We start from the raw sequence: 16,404 nt of genomic DNA, 5'->3' as shown, positions 1-16,404 counted from the left end.
TTGAACATTGAAAGTCAAACCAATAGTTTTATAAAACATTAAGAGGCTCTTTCTTAGCAACCGATCAGCCTAGTTTAAAAAATAAATTTGAAGCAAACTTTCAATCCTTTTCGATCATTTTTTGCAGAGGTGCTTTTCTTTTCTATTTATTTAAATTACATTATTTAACATTTTAATTGAATAAATGAAATGCCTGCTATTTGAAAGAAACGTACTATCTGTACGTATTATATGATCATTGATCATACACACCAATGTTTTTCGCTGGAATTCTGTAGAGTTTTATTGGATTTTCATCAACTGAAATTTCTGTAAACGATTCAGTAATTTACGCAGCAAATGTTGATGTTCGTTTTCAGTTAATATTTACTGAAAACTGCACTACTGATTTTTTTTTGTTTTCGCTGAATATCAGTTAACATTTGTGTGGAGCTGTCAAAGTTTGCTGAAATTTCAGGAAGTTTTCATCTACTGAAAATTTCAGTAAATTTAACTGAATTCAGTAGTGAGAAATTGGTGTGTAGATTTGACTGAATCCTCAGTTAACTGACATTTGACATTTTGATCGATAGTTTACTGAAATTTTAGCAAAAAAAAAGTCAAATTATATTGCTGAAGATTTAGTAATTTACTTGTGTCCGTTTGACAGATCATTTGCAGGAGATTCAGCAATCGTTGCTGCAAACCACAATACAAAATTAAAAAAGAAAAACAACACATTTGAAAGAGGATTTTCTCTCGGCAGCATTCTAACAATAAGCCATAGGTCGCATTTCGATTTTACTCATTGCCTAATTTCAGCAAAAGTGATAATTACTGAACCGCATTCAGTTTTTTTATTTTACTGAAATGGCAATTCAAAATTTGCCATTTCGATTTCGATTGATCAGAAAATCTCAAGATACAGATTTTCGATAGTTAACATGGCATTTTTATGGCCAACCAGATCTATCGAGAACTTAATGATTCAATTTTACTTCTTTTGACTCAGAAAATACATGATCAAAGTTTCATCCAAACAAAATCGCCGAAAAATGTCGCAGATTTGTACAAAATAACTCATTTGAAATTAAAAAAAAACATATTTGATAAAGTCTGTACTTGAAAATTTTTTTAGTTCAAGATGCACACATTTTTCTTACAGAACGGAAATTGAAAATAAACAAATTAATCACAAAAAGTCCATGGATCGGGTCCCGGTTGATTCTCATAAAATTTGGATGTTGAATTAAACAGGAATACGAATACAATTCTGATGTCGTTATATATATTGTATACAACTATGAAATTTCTTAAAACCGAATCATTACATCTTTTACTCGACTATTTTAGACTGCTAATCTTGGTTTTAGATTTGTTGAACCATCATTAACCAGTAAAATCCAAAACAAACTGTTTAGTGTTTAAAAATGTCAGAATCACACGTTTTATAACATTCTTATCAAATTATTATTTCAACAAATAAACCATTCTCATTTAATCTCCCCAGCTCTCCCGCACCAAACCTTGGGCCACCTCGCCCCCAACGGGGCAAGTCCGATTCCGTCACGTAGCGTCGTCGCTGATGGGAGCTTCCACCCAACCTCATCATTATCATTAGCATGAGCTTACACACCGGACTCTCCAAGCACAAAAGCCAACACACACCTCCGCGAGTCGGCGAGAGTGAAATTTGAAGATCACGATCTCCAACAGCCCGGACGGACGTCATTCGCAGTTGAGCACTCGTGTCGAGTGGATCGCAGTTGTCGCGCGCGCAAGTTCAGGAAGATCAAAGTTACGATGAAGTTCACGATTGGGACCGCCACGGTCCTGGTGCTAGCCGCGCTCGTGTCCACCGGTAGTGCGCGACCGGAGGGTTCCGCCGAGACATCCACCAGTACGTCCACATCGACCTCGACGATCGCGAACGGTGAAGATGTTGGTACAACGACAGCCGTCCCAGAGGAGAGCAAAATGTCCAAGTTCTTCGACGACGTCTCGTCGGCGTTCAAGTCCGGCACGGCAAAGGTCAAGGAGAGCTTCGAGAGTGCGGCCACGTCCGTCAAGGACGGCGTCCTGCGTGGGTACGGCTTCGTCAAGGACAAGCTGACCGGAACGGCCGACCCGACGGCGGCTCCCGGAAACGAAACGGAGACGAGTTCGACGGCGGCAACGAGCACCGTGGCCGTGACTCCCACGACAAAGTTGGTATCGGCCCGGTCGATCACGGGGAATTCCGCCACGGCCAAGGCGATCGGCGTGGAGCCGAACGACGAGGAGACCAAGGACGAGGACCGGCTGATCTTCATCGGAGACGAGGACACGGCGACGGACGCGGTGGTTCCGACGACGACGACGCCGGCGGCGGGAGCGTCGTCCACGGTCAAGACAAAGCTGGACGACCGGTGGATCATCGACGGTCCGACGGCTTGCAAGTCCGGCCAGGCGGTGGTCAACGGCAAGTGCAAGAACGTGTTCTGAGCAGCTGCCGACAGGGTTGATCGTCTCTCTAATTTTCCTGTTTTTTTTTTTTGTTTGCTTGGGGTACAGATAAACAGACTTAAAAGTTGATTTGTTTGCTAGCGACATCTAGTTAGTAGTGAAGTTAGTAGTGAAGTCTGGTGATGAACACAATGAAGGATACAATGTTTGTTTACATTTTGACTTTGGTATATTCACAATGTTTAGCTTGAAATACGCAATGTTATGATCGCACTTTTCAAACTGTCAAACTGCTTTTCGATGATCTAAACCAAAAACAAATCATCGTGGTCGTGCTATCTTGAATTTCGAAATTTAGCTTTTTGACATTTCGTGAATAAAAATTCGTTTCAAAGATTTTCCATGACTGAAGAAAATAAATATCATGCAATGTGCACTGCTGTAAATTCGCTTTGTCAATCTGACCACTCAGAAAATAGCTTGAATTTGGATCCGGAGTCACACGTATCAACAACAAAATGTAAACATTAAGAGGGACTTCAAATCAAATCATAATATTTATCATTTTTGACAGGAGTGGTGGTGTAGCTACACCACCATACCTGTCAAAAATAGTAAATATTATGATCAGATTACAAGACTTGTTATTCATTTTGAATTCGTAGTTGTAGTTATTCTAAGTAATACCTCGAATCATTACTGACAGTTATCCAACCAATTAGGAAACTAAAGTCCAAGAGAAACGTCAGTCAAACGCCCAACTTCTACGTCTGTTGCTCTGTGCCAAACTCTTTGCGTTAGCCGTCTGATCGCTAGGATCTACGCTGGCCCTCCCCCTAGAAGTGTGATTTATTAAATTAATTCCATAATGCCCGCCGCGGGAGATCATTTCGCGCTTAAGTATTTGTGTTTGTGTGTAACCCGATGGAATCTCGCGTCGAATAAATTGAATTTACTCTGATTTGATACGTCTGTGTCGGGGGTTTCGCAAGACCCAAGTAGTAATATCTCACTGTCCTTGTACGAAGAACACGCGACGGCGGCTTGGCCAAATCGCATTATCATCCGCCAGAATTGGATGATTGCTGGTTGATGCAACTGGCCGAGTCTTGCGTGCCAGGAAGATCATCGACTTCCTTGATTGCGACCGGCGTTGACAACAATGACCAAGTTGAGAAACCTCAAGTCTCGAGTGTGTTGAGAATGTCGCCGCACCCCTTAACTGACCAACGTCAGAACACTCGCACTTGACGGCGATAGGGTCCGCCAAGAAGTTAAGGGTTAGCCTCATTACTCATACGCCGCACTCCACCGAGAGACTCCTCAATAAGGTGGCAGTGGTTTTCGCGCGCCGATGATCAAACATTGAATGGAGTAAGTCATGCGGCGACGAGTACGCTCTCAACAATGCTGCAGTTAGGGTAGATTGAGTCAATTGAATCAACCACTTACTTTTGCTTGTAAGATGATCGGGGTGGAGGAAATTTCCAGCCGTGGCAATCTCCTGAATGGCGGGTGGATTTCCTTGATTTGCGTGAAATTCGAACACTTCAGGAAATAGCCGCGATTTCCGTAAAAATGCAAAAATGCTTAGCTCGAACTTGACTAAGTTATTTCTACAGCTACAGAATTATATTGAAAATTATTCAATTCACCGTTTTAATCAAAATAATATTGAAAAGTATTACTTCTCGATACAAGTGCTGAAAATACAACTTTTCAAACCTTATATCGGAAAGTAGGGTATATGACCCTATTTTGGACCTAGTACCTATTTTGGACCTATTTTTATTAATCAAGGTAGTTCAGGCTTTTATAGTACGAATTCACTGAATCCAACCAACAGAAAGTGTAGGTAGGATCGTTTTGTATCTTACCTCTTCCAAAAATATTACCATTTTTAATCATTTCCGCTTTTTCAGCCACTTTTTCCAACGCCATTCGAACTTCCTTTCATTTTCCTAGCACATCGATTAGGTCCAAAAATTCCGGCCTCGTTGCTTATCAGATTTGGCTCGCGACACCTTGATGATTTTTTCTGTTTTGCACTGACACCAAGCAATTTCGTCCGGTTTCCGAGCAATGTAACTGTTGGTTATTTGATTCTTTCTTGTTTTCCGTCACTAAACCACTGAAATAACTATTCTATTATCGAAAAAAAAAAAAAACTCATTTCAAAATATTTTTTTTCAAATCAGCCGCGTTGGATCAGTTTTTGGAGCTACTTTGCCGTCGGTTCAAGGCTATCACCAACACTTGCATAACAAGGTGTTGCCAGTTTTGTTTATCAATTTATTTCGATATTTCATTGAAATTGATTGAAATTTTTTAATTTAATATTTTGAATTGGATTTCTTTACTGTAATTATTTGAATGAAATCTAAGCTTTAAAAAGCAAATGATTAACAGAAACAATGAAAATACGTTTTTTAAACGATAAAAATGCAAATTGATGCTAGAGATTTAGATGATTGTTAGGACCGATTGCAAAGTATCCCAAAATTTAAACTGATGTTGATTTATTTTTGTGTTAACATCATTATCACCAATTTAGCCGCATATATTTTTAATTTTTGCTTCAAAAAATGCAAACTGGCTACCCTGTTGGAACTGAAGGGGAAACGATTGAAAAACCTAAAGTGTCTAGTTCATTAAATCGTCAGCTGTCATCGTGACAGGAGCTGTCAACATCGCTTACGAGTGGTTTTTGAAAATTTCGTTTGAATTAAATTTAAAAAAAAACTTGAGTTAGTTTTTAAAAAGATCCTAAGCGCTAGTTGTAAACAAACAATTTTTCGATTAGTTTTCGATCAATTTACGAATTATAAATAAAAAATGCTTTGAATTTTCACCTGCACGTCTTTTAAATACTCTTTACTGGAAAACAAACAAAATTTGGTTTGGTTCAGAAAAAAAAATCAAAAATGTGTCGAAGATCGTGATGGCTTTTAAGACGTATTGCAAACTAATCAGAGAAATATACATATGGATAATATATTTTTTGTAAGTTTTATCTGATTTTTGCATATTTATCTATATATAATTTTTAAAAATACAGGTATAACGATTTTTTCACAATTGGCAGCGTTGGTTTATAATAAATTACACTTTTAAATTTTACCGTGTCAATCATGTTAGAAACACAATTAAACCAGCTAGAAAAATAAAAATCTTCGAAAAAAATAAGCATAAGAGGTTAATGCGATGTTAACATTATGAATTTTATGATTTGAGACATATAGCCGGGGTGACTTTGATAGGTTTGATATTTTTCCGCAAAATGAAGAGTAAAAATTGAATACGTACGGAATGGTATGGAATCATACTGACCGTGGTAGAGAAGTGCTCAAAGTACCTCATGAAGAACTTTTCATGAAATTTTGAAAAGTTTAAAAAGTTAGTTAACTATAACTAAGAAAATGTTGATAAATAGCATTATTTTCATCTTCTCAACGTGTCATGATTTTTTCAATGAACATGATTTTGAATCGTAAAACGGAATGCATTTTCGGATTCTTCGGACAATCTTCTACTAGGAAAAGGGTACTAGGAAAAGGTAAAATAAGTAATATAAATATTATTAAATATTATTTGTTTTTGAAACATAATTTAAAAAAATCTCATAATTTAAAGGCATTTCCAGTAAAACAAATTTCATATAAATGTGAAAACGTTTGATTAATTCTTTAAATTCAGTTATACATGTAATACAAATCCATAATTTAATAAACAAAACTAGTTTCAACGAATTTCAAGCAAAGTTCTGAATTATTAACAATATTACCTAAAATTTATATGTATTATATTAAAAAGCGTATAAACAAAATTAACTAAGTATTGACATAAATGATTTTCTTAAAAAAATATATCAGCAACCTAAGTGATGGTAAGTTCCAAGTTAAAATAATGTTTGAAAACCTCAAATCTGCTTTTAACAAGACATACTATGACTATCAAGGCACCCTGGTAGTCAAACAAAGATTTTTTTCAAATAAATAATACATTGTTTTTAAAATGCAACATGTAGTTAATCTTTTTGTCAAGCAACTGTAAATTTTAACATGACAGATGAGAAAGTTTCACACCAAGTTACAAGCTATAATCTCCCTTTAAAATTTCTTGATTTTTTAATAATATTTGAACATAAGCTCTGCGTAAAATTAAGAACCTTTTTTCATTGTGACTTGTTATGGATCTGTGTCATTCATTTAATTTTAAGATAAGGTGTTTTTATTGCGAGTAATAACGGGTTGTCTTCTTGAACAATTAGGTCGTAAGAATATGCAAATTGTAAATAGGACAGAGACCTGCTAAAGATGCGTGAGTTTCCATTCAATATGATTAAAACACGTTTTCAAATTCAAATCCATTGTTTCATCATAATTGTTTAATTTCTGAAATAAATATTTTCCAAATTATAATCGTGGATAGGCCCTTTGGTTTATCAAACCGAGTTTTTGTAAGTGTGCGTGTTGCCGCCGCACGCCGCAATTCGAGTTGTCCAAATTTCAACCAATCAGAGTGTGGGTCCAAAATAGGCTCAGCGATGTCTCCAAAATACATTCAATAAGTCCAAAAAGCATCCAAAAAATGTTTTACTTGAAATGCTTATTACAATGGAATGGTTAAATTATTTTAAATTTTCAATAGTACACTTTGTTAAGCATAAATTAAGGCACAAAACAATCCTGAAACGAGCCAAATTAGTTAGCCGTTCCTGAGAACTATGCAAAATATGTTGACGCTTCGCATAGTAGGTCCAAAATAGGGCCATATACCCTATTGCTTTTCAATTCTGTTATTTTTGTACGCCATTTCGTCGTTCGAGAATGACAGGAAAAGTAAGAAATTTCACGACGGAATTGCAAAAAAAGAAACATTTTGCACAATAAATGTAAACCGTTAAAAAATGCTGGAATAATATCACTCTTTGTCCATAAAACCGTTCCAACTATGTATTCAGAGACCTGTTTCTTCCCCCAACAAATTGCCACTCAGAACACGTTTTGAGCCTCCTTGTTCTAGTCGGGGGAACAACCAGCACGGCAAGACACGACTCTACTTTGAATTTGAAATGATCGCAGATTCAAAAGCTCCGCCAAACATTGAAGCACCCCATGTGACAGGTGATTAATTTCGACTTCTTCAAACACAAACAACCGAAATTTAAGCAGCAAAGATGCAAACAATCTTCGGCTTCTTCCTTAACATATTGTTTTTTGTGTGACCGATATATTTTCACAAAATTAGAATTCCAGTTTCAGCAAGCTTCATCCAGTGAGGGAAGCGAAATAAAAGTTCAAAATTTTCGTTGCCTTGGTGGGCACCACACTGTGGCCATCCGAACAGGTTCTACCAGTTTGGATGACTTATGCGCGAGGTAAGGTTTATTTTCGCATGCATCGCGGAAGAATAAAATTGCTTTTGGAGAGGATCAGGTAAACCTTCTTTTCTTTTCTTCTTTTGTGAAAGTTGAGTTATTGGGATTTGATTGATTAACTGACATTGAATTATGAAGCCAAAAGGATCAAACTTTTGCATTTATTATTGGATTAAAATTTTGTAGACAGCCATTTTACATAATTGGTTCGTCCTTACAACTCTGCATACATTGTTGGCGGTTTCCCATAACAAATTGGATACAGAGAAACCTCTTTTTACGTGATGCGTTACGTTTTTCTAATTTGTCGGTTTCTCTGGAACTACGCACCATTTTTGCTATCTTTTTAAAGCAATTCATAGGTTTTGTTCAGATCTACAAAATGCTGTTTGAAGTTTGCAAAAATATTGTATGGATTAAGAGAAATCAACGACGCAAAAAGCTTAACGCCACCGCGTAAAAAGAGGTTTCTCTGTATTAATATATTCAAAAATCTGTTTCTTGAAAACAAATTTTCATAAATCACATTTTTCACTGATAACTTTCATAAGAAAGTTTTTTTTTATAAAAATTATCGAGTGTAAGTTAAAGATATTTAAGGGATGATTTCAAGTTAAAAATAATAACATTTTTGAATTAGGTAAAAACCGTCCATTTAAGGGAATTTATGATATGCCACGACCCCTCTTCGATTTGCGTGAAACTTTGTCCTAAGGGGTAACTTTTGTCCCTGATCACGAATTCGAGGTCCGTTTTTTGATATCTCGTGACGGAGGGGCAGTACGACCCCTTCCATTTTTGAACATGCGATAAAAGAGGTGAAACGGGGATGAGATAGAAATTTGGTGTCAAAGGGACTTTTATGTAAAATTAGACGCCCGATTTGATGGCTTACTCAGAATTCCGAAAAAAACGTATTTTGCATCGGAAAAAACACAAAAAAAGTTTTAAAAAATCTCTCATTTTCCGTTACTCGACTGTAAAAATTTTTGGAACATTTCATTTTATGAAAAATTTAATGTACTTTTCGAATCTACATTGACCCAGAAGGGTCATTTTTTCATTTAGAACAACATTTTTCATTTTAAAATTTCGTGTTTTTTCTAACTTTGCAGGGTTATTTTTTAGAGTGTAACAATGTTCTACAAAGTTGTAGAGCAGACAATTACAAAAATTTTGGAATATAGACATAAGGAGTTTGCTTATAACACGAGTTATCACGATTTTACGAAAAAAAGTTTTGAAAAAGTTGGTCGTCATCGATCATGGCCGTTCATGGTCATCCGCGACAGACACGGACGATGAAACAAAGAAAAGCGCAAAAAGTAACTTTTTCAAAACTTTTTTTTCATGAAATCTCGATAACTCGTGATGATTATAAACAAACCCCTTATGTTTATATTTTTTTTTTGTAATTGTCTGCTCTACAACTTTGTAGAACATTGTTACACTCTAAAAAATAACCCTGCAATGTTAGAAAAAACACGATATTTTAAAATGAAAAATTTCGTTCTAAATGAAAAAATTACCCTTCTGGGTCAATGTAGATTCGAAAAGTACATTAAATTTCCCATAAAATGACATGTTCCAAAATTTTTTACAGTCGAGTAACGGAAAATGGGAAATTTTTTCAGAATTCTGAGTACACCATCAAATCGGGCATTTAATTTTACATAAAAGTCCCTTTGACACCAAATTTCTATCTCATCACCGTTTCAGGCTGCAAATTATTAAAAAACACCTCTTTTATCGCATGTTCAAAAATGGGAGGGGTCGTACTGCCCCTCCGTCACGAGATATCAAAAAACGGACCTCGGTTTCGTGATCAGGGACAAAAGTTACCCCTTAGGACAAAGTTTCACGCAAACCGAAGAGGGGTCGGGCAACTTTTCCCGATTTCGTGTGAGTTGGTAGAGAATTACCCAACTAAATTTTAAGCTCTGTGTCACTCCAAAATAGAGGTGGGCAAGACCACTTATTTTTGCTCGCTCATTAAAATGAGCGGCTCCTTTGAACAGAACTTTTGCTCTTTTTAAAAAAGTTTGATGAAATTGCTATTTTGAAGCACGGTGTGATTTTTCGGGTTGTTTTATTGCCCTTTTATAAATAAGGCCGCTGCAAATATTTTTCAAAGTTTATGTCACCCCTCCCCCCCTCCTTCAAAATTGGTCTGAAAAATCAGGGGAAAAAATATTTTTCCAAAAAAACTTCAAAATTTCCATGAAAATAGTAGTCTCATCAACTGAAAACAATCTAAAATGCAACCATATTAGGCTTGTTTAAAAATGTTTTGAATTTTTATGAAATCCCAATGTACAGCACCGCAAAATTTTCTTTTTTGAAAAAAAAAATAAATTTCCGTCAATACTTAGATATTTTGGAAATTCATGATGGCAAAACGACTGAACAAGTGTATAATGCATTTTCATTAAAATGTTGAAACCATTGCCGGCAATTTAAATTTTTTATGTTTTTTTTGTTTGCCCCCTCCTCTCTCGACTTTGGTCAGAGTCGAGGGAAATATACTTCAAAAAATATTAGCAACGGCCTTATTTGAAAAAAAAAAAAATTAAACGAGAAGATTGGCTAGAAAACTTTTTTAAATGACTATTTTTGCAAAAAAAAAAAAAGTTATGGAAACTTGCTTGCTCACTTCTTATCAAGGGTTTCCAGCAAGGCCTCAGACTGGCAAGTAATTAATAATTACTTTGATTTTAAGCTGGTAATTAGGTAATTCATTAATTACTTAGTAATTCATGGTTATTAGAGTAATTTAAAGTAATTATTTGGTAATTAAAGTAATTTTGAGTAATTAAAGTAATCTTTTTTAAATTGTACTTCTTCAACGAAACTTTTTGATTTTTTTGATATAATCTATTAGAACAGTATTTCTTCTTCATTTCAAATAAGAGGGTCACACATAGATTGAAAAAAGACTGGTTCTGTATGTAGAAGGCCTTATTCACCATAGTTCTCTCCTAAAACTTTCCTAAAATTTATTTTCAACATGTTGTTTAGCGAAGCTGATTAACAACAAAAGGCAACGCCATGATATATGCCCAGTGAAAAATGTTTCATGAATCCAAAATCTATTTATTTTTATTAAATAATTTAAAAATCCAGAGTTTTTTTTTCTTTAAAGGACCTAAAAGTCGAGAAATATGAAAAATATGAAATCAGATGGCGAAATTAAATCCAGTGTAAATGACAAATTACACATTATTTGTATTTTTGGTGACGTTTTTTTTTAATATACTTGAAAAAAAAAACGAAATAATGTCAAACCAATGTTGGAAAAACATTTTAAAACATTACGTTATTTTGAAGAATTTCACAGTTTCCATAAAGAGCCGCTGCAAATATTTTTCAATGTTTAAGTTTGGCTCGAAAATCTGGGGGCCTTTTTTCAAAAAACTTTAAACAACAATATTTCAATGGCATTCGACTTGCCAAGTTTCAGCACCCTCTAGTGGGAGAAAATTTTCAATGTGTAAACATGAAACTATTGTGAAATATTCTGCTATTTTCAATAAAAATTATACAAAAAATCTCAATATCCAGATTGGCACAAAAAAAAAAATAAAAATAAAAAAGCATAATTTAAGACTTTGAACAAAACAATACTGTTTGTACTTTGCTTGATAATGAGTGTTTTTATTTTATTTCATTAAATTTATTTTTGAAAGAGCTATCGAATGAGCTATTAATAAATATTCAAGATTAGAACCGTAAAAATAAAAATTTAAATCTATTTAATATTAAATCGTATATTTTTTCATCATAGTGAAAAGTAATAAAGTAATTAATGTAATTAATTAATTTGGACCAGTAATTTGAGTAATTAATTGGCAGACTGGCAAGTAATAAACGCTTCTGGAAACCCTTGCTTCTTATTAAGCTATTTATCACTCGATTTCAGCTGAAAACGCTTTTTAATTGAATGTCAAAGTTCTGACCTGCCAACATTAGAGGCACGCTGGATTTAGATGCAGTTCCCCTATTTTGAAATATTTCAAATTAGATTTTCATTTCTCAAAAGCCACATTTAATACCAAAATTTGATGGAATAAAATAAATCAACATCATTCCATATTTTAACGGTTCAAAGAGAAGTTTCTAAAAGAACCGCGGTTTTTTTTTCTGTGAGCCATGGTTCGCTCTTTTTTACCCACCACTACAAAAGCAACCTTTCTCTGCAGCCTTGCGCCTTACGATAGGCTACACAACGTTTTACCTATTTCACCATTCTATACGAAAAGCGCTGTTTTTGTTAAATGAATGAACGAAAAATAGAGCTCGCAATGTAAACAATAATAAACACGTTTTATTTGGATGATGAATTTCGTTGCTGGAGTCCCGAGTTATTATAACAATTTTTTACGGTAGTCGAGCTCGTACTTGTGTCAAACGCGTTCTGACCTGAAATCCCTTTGGCCAATTGTAGCACTTACATCTTTTTTCAGGTTGTGACAAGATAGCACGACAGGATTGAAACTTCTGTCATTTGAAAAGTGACAAAAATGCACGGAGTTTTTTTTTATTTTTACTGAATACCTCAGGATTGAAATCGAATTTTTGTGACCAGTGGTCAAAAGGTGAGGCATTGCGAGTGCTGCACAAAATGTTCTTAACTCAAATTGGTTCAGGTTGGTCCAATCAATTTTTTGTCTTGTAAAAGTTTAAAGACTTTTCAAAGATTTCTTAGTGTTTGTAAAGGGAATGTTTCTTCGTGTCAAGAATGCTTAGTTATTTTAATCGATTAGTCTAATGTTTATTCATTTTACTTTTTTTCAGGAACGTTGGTCAAGATTCATCTCACTTCTTACATTAATTGATATCATTTAGAAAGCCTTATCAATTGGTGATCAAGTCCTACTTTCCTAGTGCCTTGAATCCAGTGACGACTGGCAGTGCCTTTTCCGATGCCTTGAACACCCGTTTGCCAACTCCTTCCTGAAAATTTCGAAATAAAAATTTAGTCAAAATCTACTTCACCATAATAAAAAAGATAAGAAACAACTTACCAACTTCTTGCCAAACTTCTTCAGACCACCGGCTTCAGCCTGTCCGAAAAAGGCCAGTGCTGCCAGCAGGACGATGACGAACAGCTTGTTGAAGTTCATGATTGAGCTGTGAGGAGTTTTGAAGGTTGGTTGACTTTCCCTTGGGACTGTTTGGAGCGGTTTGGTGACGATTCGATCCAGAACAGGACGTTTTTATACTATCATGCATGCATCGACAAAAAGGGAACCCAACCGAGGATCAGCTGCTTTCCAGGGGGAAGCACCGGCATTCCCGTCGTGGCGGTGATTTTCAGTTTGTTTTGGTTTTGCCTTAGTCAATGGACAACAGAAGAGGCCATTCATTCGGGTAATGGAGCAAAGCACTGCTGGTGAATGAAACATGAGAAAGAAATGAGGATCGAACGCGGGGAACCCCAATTCTGGTGTAAGACGTTCGTTGTGTTGCATATTGGAAGGGCGTGACAAAAGGTTTCGAGTGAACGAGGTAAACGGTGATTTTTGGTGTTTTTTTTGTTGGATATAAATTTTCAAAAATAGGGTACAAAGGTTTTACAGTAATTTTAAAATTTTATGTCTCACTTGACAACAAATAACAAATAATTGAAAGACACATGGAATATCACATGAAATTTTGTTTATTTGTTTATCTATTTCTTTGTATTTTTTTCAAGTTCAAAGCAAAAATGAAGGGCTGCTAGTTTTTAGTTTTTAGTTTTTAGTTTTTAGTTTTTAGTTTTTAGTTTTTAGTATTTAGTTTTTAGTTTTTAGTTTTTAGTTTTTAGTTTTTAGTTTTTAGTTTTTAGTTTTTAGTTTTTAGTTTTTAGTTTTTAGTTTTTAGTTTTTAGTTTTTAGTTTTTAGTTTTTAGTTTTTAGTTTTTAGTTTTTAGTTTTTAGTTTTTAGTTTTTAGTTTTTAGTTTTTAGTTTTTAGTTTTTAGTTTTAGTTTTTAGTTTTTAGTTTTTAGTTTTTAGTTTTTAGTTTTTAGTTTTTAGTTTTTAGTTTTTAGTTTTTAGTTTTTAGTTTTTAGTTTTTAGTTTTTAGTTTTTAGTTTTTAGTTTTTAGTTTTTAGTTTTTAGTTTTTAGTTTTTAGTTTTTAGTTTTTAGTTTTTAGTTTTTTAGTTTTTAGTTTTTAGTTTTTAGTTTTTAGTTTTTAGTTTTTAGTTTTTAGTTTTTAGTTTTTAGTTTTTAGTTTTTAGTTTTTAGTTTTTAGTTTTTAGTTTTTAGTTTTTAGTTTTTAGTTTTTAGTTTTTAGTTTTTAGTTTTTAGTTTTTAGTTTTTAGTTTTTAGTTTTTAGTTTTTAGTTTTTAGTTTTTAGTTTTTAGTTTTTAGTTTTTAGTTTTTAGTTTTTAGTTTTTAGTTTTTAGTTTTTAGTTTTTAGTTTTTTAGTTTTTAGTTTTTAGTTTTTAGTTTTTAGTTTTTAGTTTTTAGTTTTTAGTTTTTAGTTTTTAGTTTTTAGTTTTTAGTTTTTAGTTTTTAGTTTTTAGTTTTTAGTTTTTAGTTTTTAGTTTTTAGTTTTTAGTTTTTAGTTTTTAGTTTTTAGTTTTTAGTTTTTAGTTTTTAGTTTTTAGTTTTTAGTTTTTAGTTTTTAGTTTTTAGTTTTTAGTTTTTAGTTTTTAGTTTTTAGTTTTTAGTTTTTAGTTTTTAGTTTTTAGTTTTTAGTTTTTAGTTTTTAGTTTTTAGTTTTTAGTTTTTAGTTTTTAGTTTTTAGTTTTTAGTTTTTAGTTTTTAGTTTTTAGTTTTTAGTTTTTAGTTTTTAGTTTTTAGTTTTTAGTTTTTAGTTTTTAGTTTTTAGTTTTTAGTTTTTAGTTTTTAGTTTTTAGTTTTTAGTTTTTAGTTTTTAGTTTTTAGTTTTTAGTTTTTAGTTTTTAGTTTTTAGTTTTTAGTTTTTAGTTTTTAGTTTTTAGTTTTTAGTTTTTAGTTTTTAGTTTTTAGTTTTTAGTTTTTAGTTTTTAGTTTTTAGTTTTTAGTTTTTAGTTTTTAGTTTTTAGTTTTAGTTTTTAGTTTTTAGTTTTTAGTTTTTAGTTTTTAGTTTTTAGTTTTTAGTTTTTAGTTTTTAGTTTTTAGTTTTTAGTTTTTAGTTTTTAGTTTTTAGTTTTTAGTTTTTAGTTTTTAGTTTTTAGTTTTTAGTTTTTAGTTTTTAGTTTTTAGTTTTTAGTTTTTAGTTTTTAGTTTTTAGTTTTTAGTTTTTAGTTTTTAGTTTTTAGTTTTTAGTTTTTAGTTTTTAGTTTTTAGTTTTTAGTTTTTAGTTTTTAGTTTTTAGTTTTTAGTTTTTAGTTTTTAGTTTTTAGTTTTTAGTTTTTAGTTTTTAGTTTTTAGTTTTTAGTTTTTAGTTTTTAGTTTTTAGTTTTTAGTTTTTAGTTTTTAGTTTTTAGTTTTTAGTTTTTAGTTTTTAGTTTTTAGTTTTTAGTTTTTAGTTTTTAGTTTTTAGTTTTTAGTTTTTAGTTTTTAGTTTTTAGTTTTTAGTTTTTAGTTTTTAGTTTTTAGTTTTTAGTTTTTAGTTTTTAGTTTTTAGTTTTTAGTTTTTAGTTTTTAGTTTTTAGTTTTTAGTTTTTAGTTTTTAGTTTTTAGTTTTTAGTTTTTAGTTTTTAGTTTTTAGTTTTTAGTTTTTAGTTTTTAGTTTTTAGTTTTTAGTTTTTAGTTTTTAGTTTTTAGTTTTTAGTTTTTAGTTTTTAGTTTTTAGTTTTTAGTTTTTAGTTTTTAGTTTTTAGTTTTTAGTTTTTAGTTTTTAGTTTTTAGTTTTTAGTTTTTAGTTTTTAGTTTTTAGTTTTTAGTTTTTAGTTTTTAGTTTTTAGTTTTTAGTTTTTAGTTTTTAGTTTTTAGTTTTTAGTTTTTAGTTTTTAGTTTTTAGTTTTTAGTTTTTAGTTTTTAGTTTTTAGTTTAAAAAAAACGTGGTGATTTTTCTGCCCGAGAAACCTCCGTTCGTCATCCTTTCAGACGAGCCCCCAAACCCATTCCCATCGGGGAATCCCACGAATGAAGTGCACTCTCTTTGCCCACAGCATCCCTGTATAAAACCAACTGCCGATCCCGGACAGCATCATCACTTGTGCTCCAGTCCTTCAACGATCACCAACGATCTGCTCGTAAGCTCAAACACAACAATAAAATCATGAACTTTCACCGACTCTTCCTGCTGCTGGTGGTGGCCATCTTCCTGGTCCTCGGCGGACATTCCGGTGTTGAAGCTGCTCCCAGGTGGAAATTGGGCAAGAAGCTGGTAAGAATCTTGCTTAATTTTCCTAAGTTGTATTGTTTTACTAACTCTGTTTTATCTTCAACAGGAAAAAGTCGGGAAGAACGTGTTCAAAGCTGCTCAGAAGGCACTGCCAGTAGTGGCCGGATTCAAAGCTTTGGGATAATGAGCTTTTTGAAAAATAATCCCAATTATGTACTTATTAATAATTTGGCTAAGTTAGTTTCATAAGCTTGGCAATGACTGATACCGTTAAATAAATAATTATACAGTTTACAAAATATTGTTTGAATTTGCTTTTCGGCTAACACATTTCACCACGAACAGCATCGTGATTGCATACCTAACGGGCGTTAGCAAGAGAAATGTTTGGTTAGAGATGGT

At 32.8% G+C, this 16,404-nt stretch overlaps 3 protein-coding genes across 3 annotated transcripts; 2 read left to right on the top strand and 1 right to left on the bottom strand.

The window, feature by feature from the left end:
• The first annotated feature begins 1,693 nt into the window (after positions 1–1,693).
• On the top strand, positions 1,694–3,385 carry LOC120425966 (uncharacterized). The gene has a single exon (XM_039590654.2). It carries the CDS (start codon positions 1,783–1,785, stop codon positions 2,461–2,463), a length of 681 nt encoding a protein of 226 aa, XP_039446588.1. The 5' UTR covers positions 1,694–1,782; the 3' UTR covers positions 2,464–3,385.
• A 9,168-nt stretch (positions 3,386–12,553) lies between these two features.
• On the bottom strand, positions 12,554–12,995 carry LOC120426434 (cecropin-A). Its single transcript, XM_039591229.2, has 2 exons — positions 12,829–12,995; positions 12,554–12,757 (listed from the first exon to the last, which is right to left on the bottom strand). Exons 1-2 carry the CDS (start codon positions 12,925–12,927, stop codon positions 12,677–12,679), a joined length of 180 nt encoding a protein of 59 aa, XP_039447163.1. The 5' UTR covers positions 12,928–12,995; the 3' UTR covers positions 12,554–12,676.
• Positions 12,996–15,865: 2,870 nt separating this feature from the next.
• Positions 15,866–16,296, top strand: LOC120426257 (cecropin-B-like). Its single transcript, XM_039591035.2, has 2 exons — positions 15,866–16,044; positions 16,109–16,296. Exons 1-2 carry the CDS (start codon positions 15,937–15,939, stop codon positions 16,184–16,186), a joined length of 186 nt encoding a protein of 61 aa, XP_039446969.1. The 5' UTR covers positions 15,866–15,936; the 3' UTR covers positions 16,187–16,296.
• Positions 16,297–16,404: the final 108 nt, after the last annotated feature.

Source organism: Culex pipiens, chromosome 1, assembly GCF_016801865.2.
Source record: "Culex pipiens pallens isolate TS chromosome 1, TS_CPP_V2, whole genome shotgun sequence".
NCBI lineage: Eukaryota > Metazoa > Arthropoda > Insecta > Diptera > Culicidae > Culex > Culex pipiens.
The sequence above is the reverse complement of the archived record's forward strand: the minus strand, read 5'-3'. Positions and strand labels throughout refer to the sequence as shown.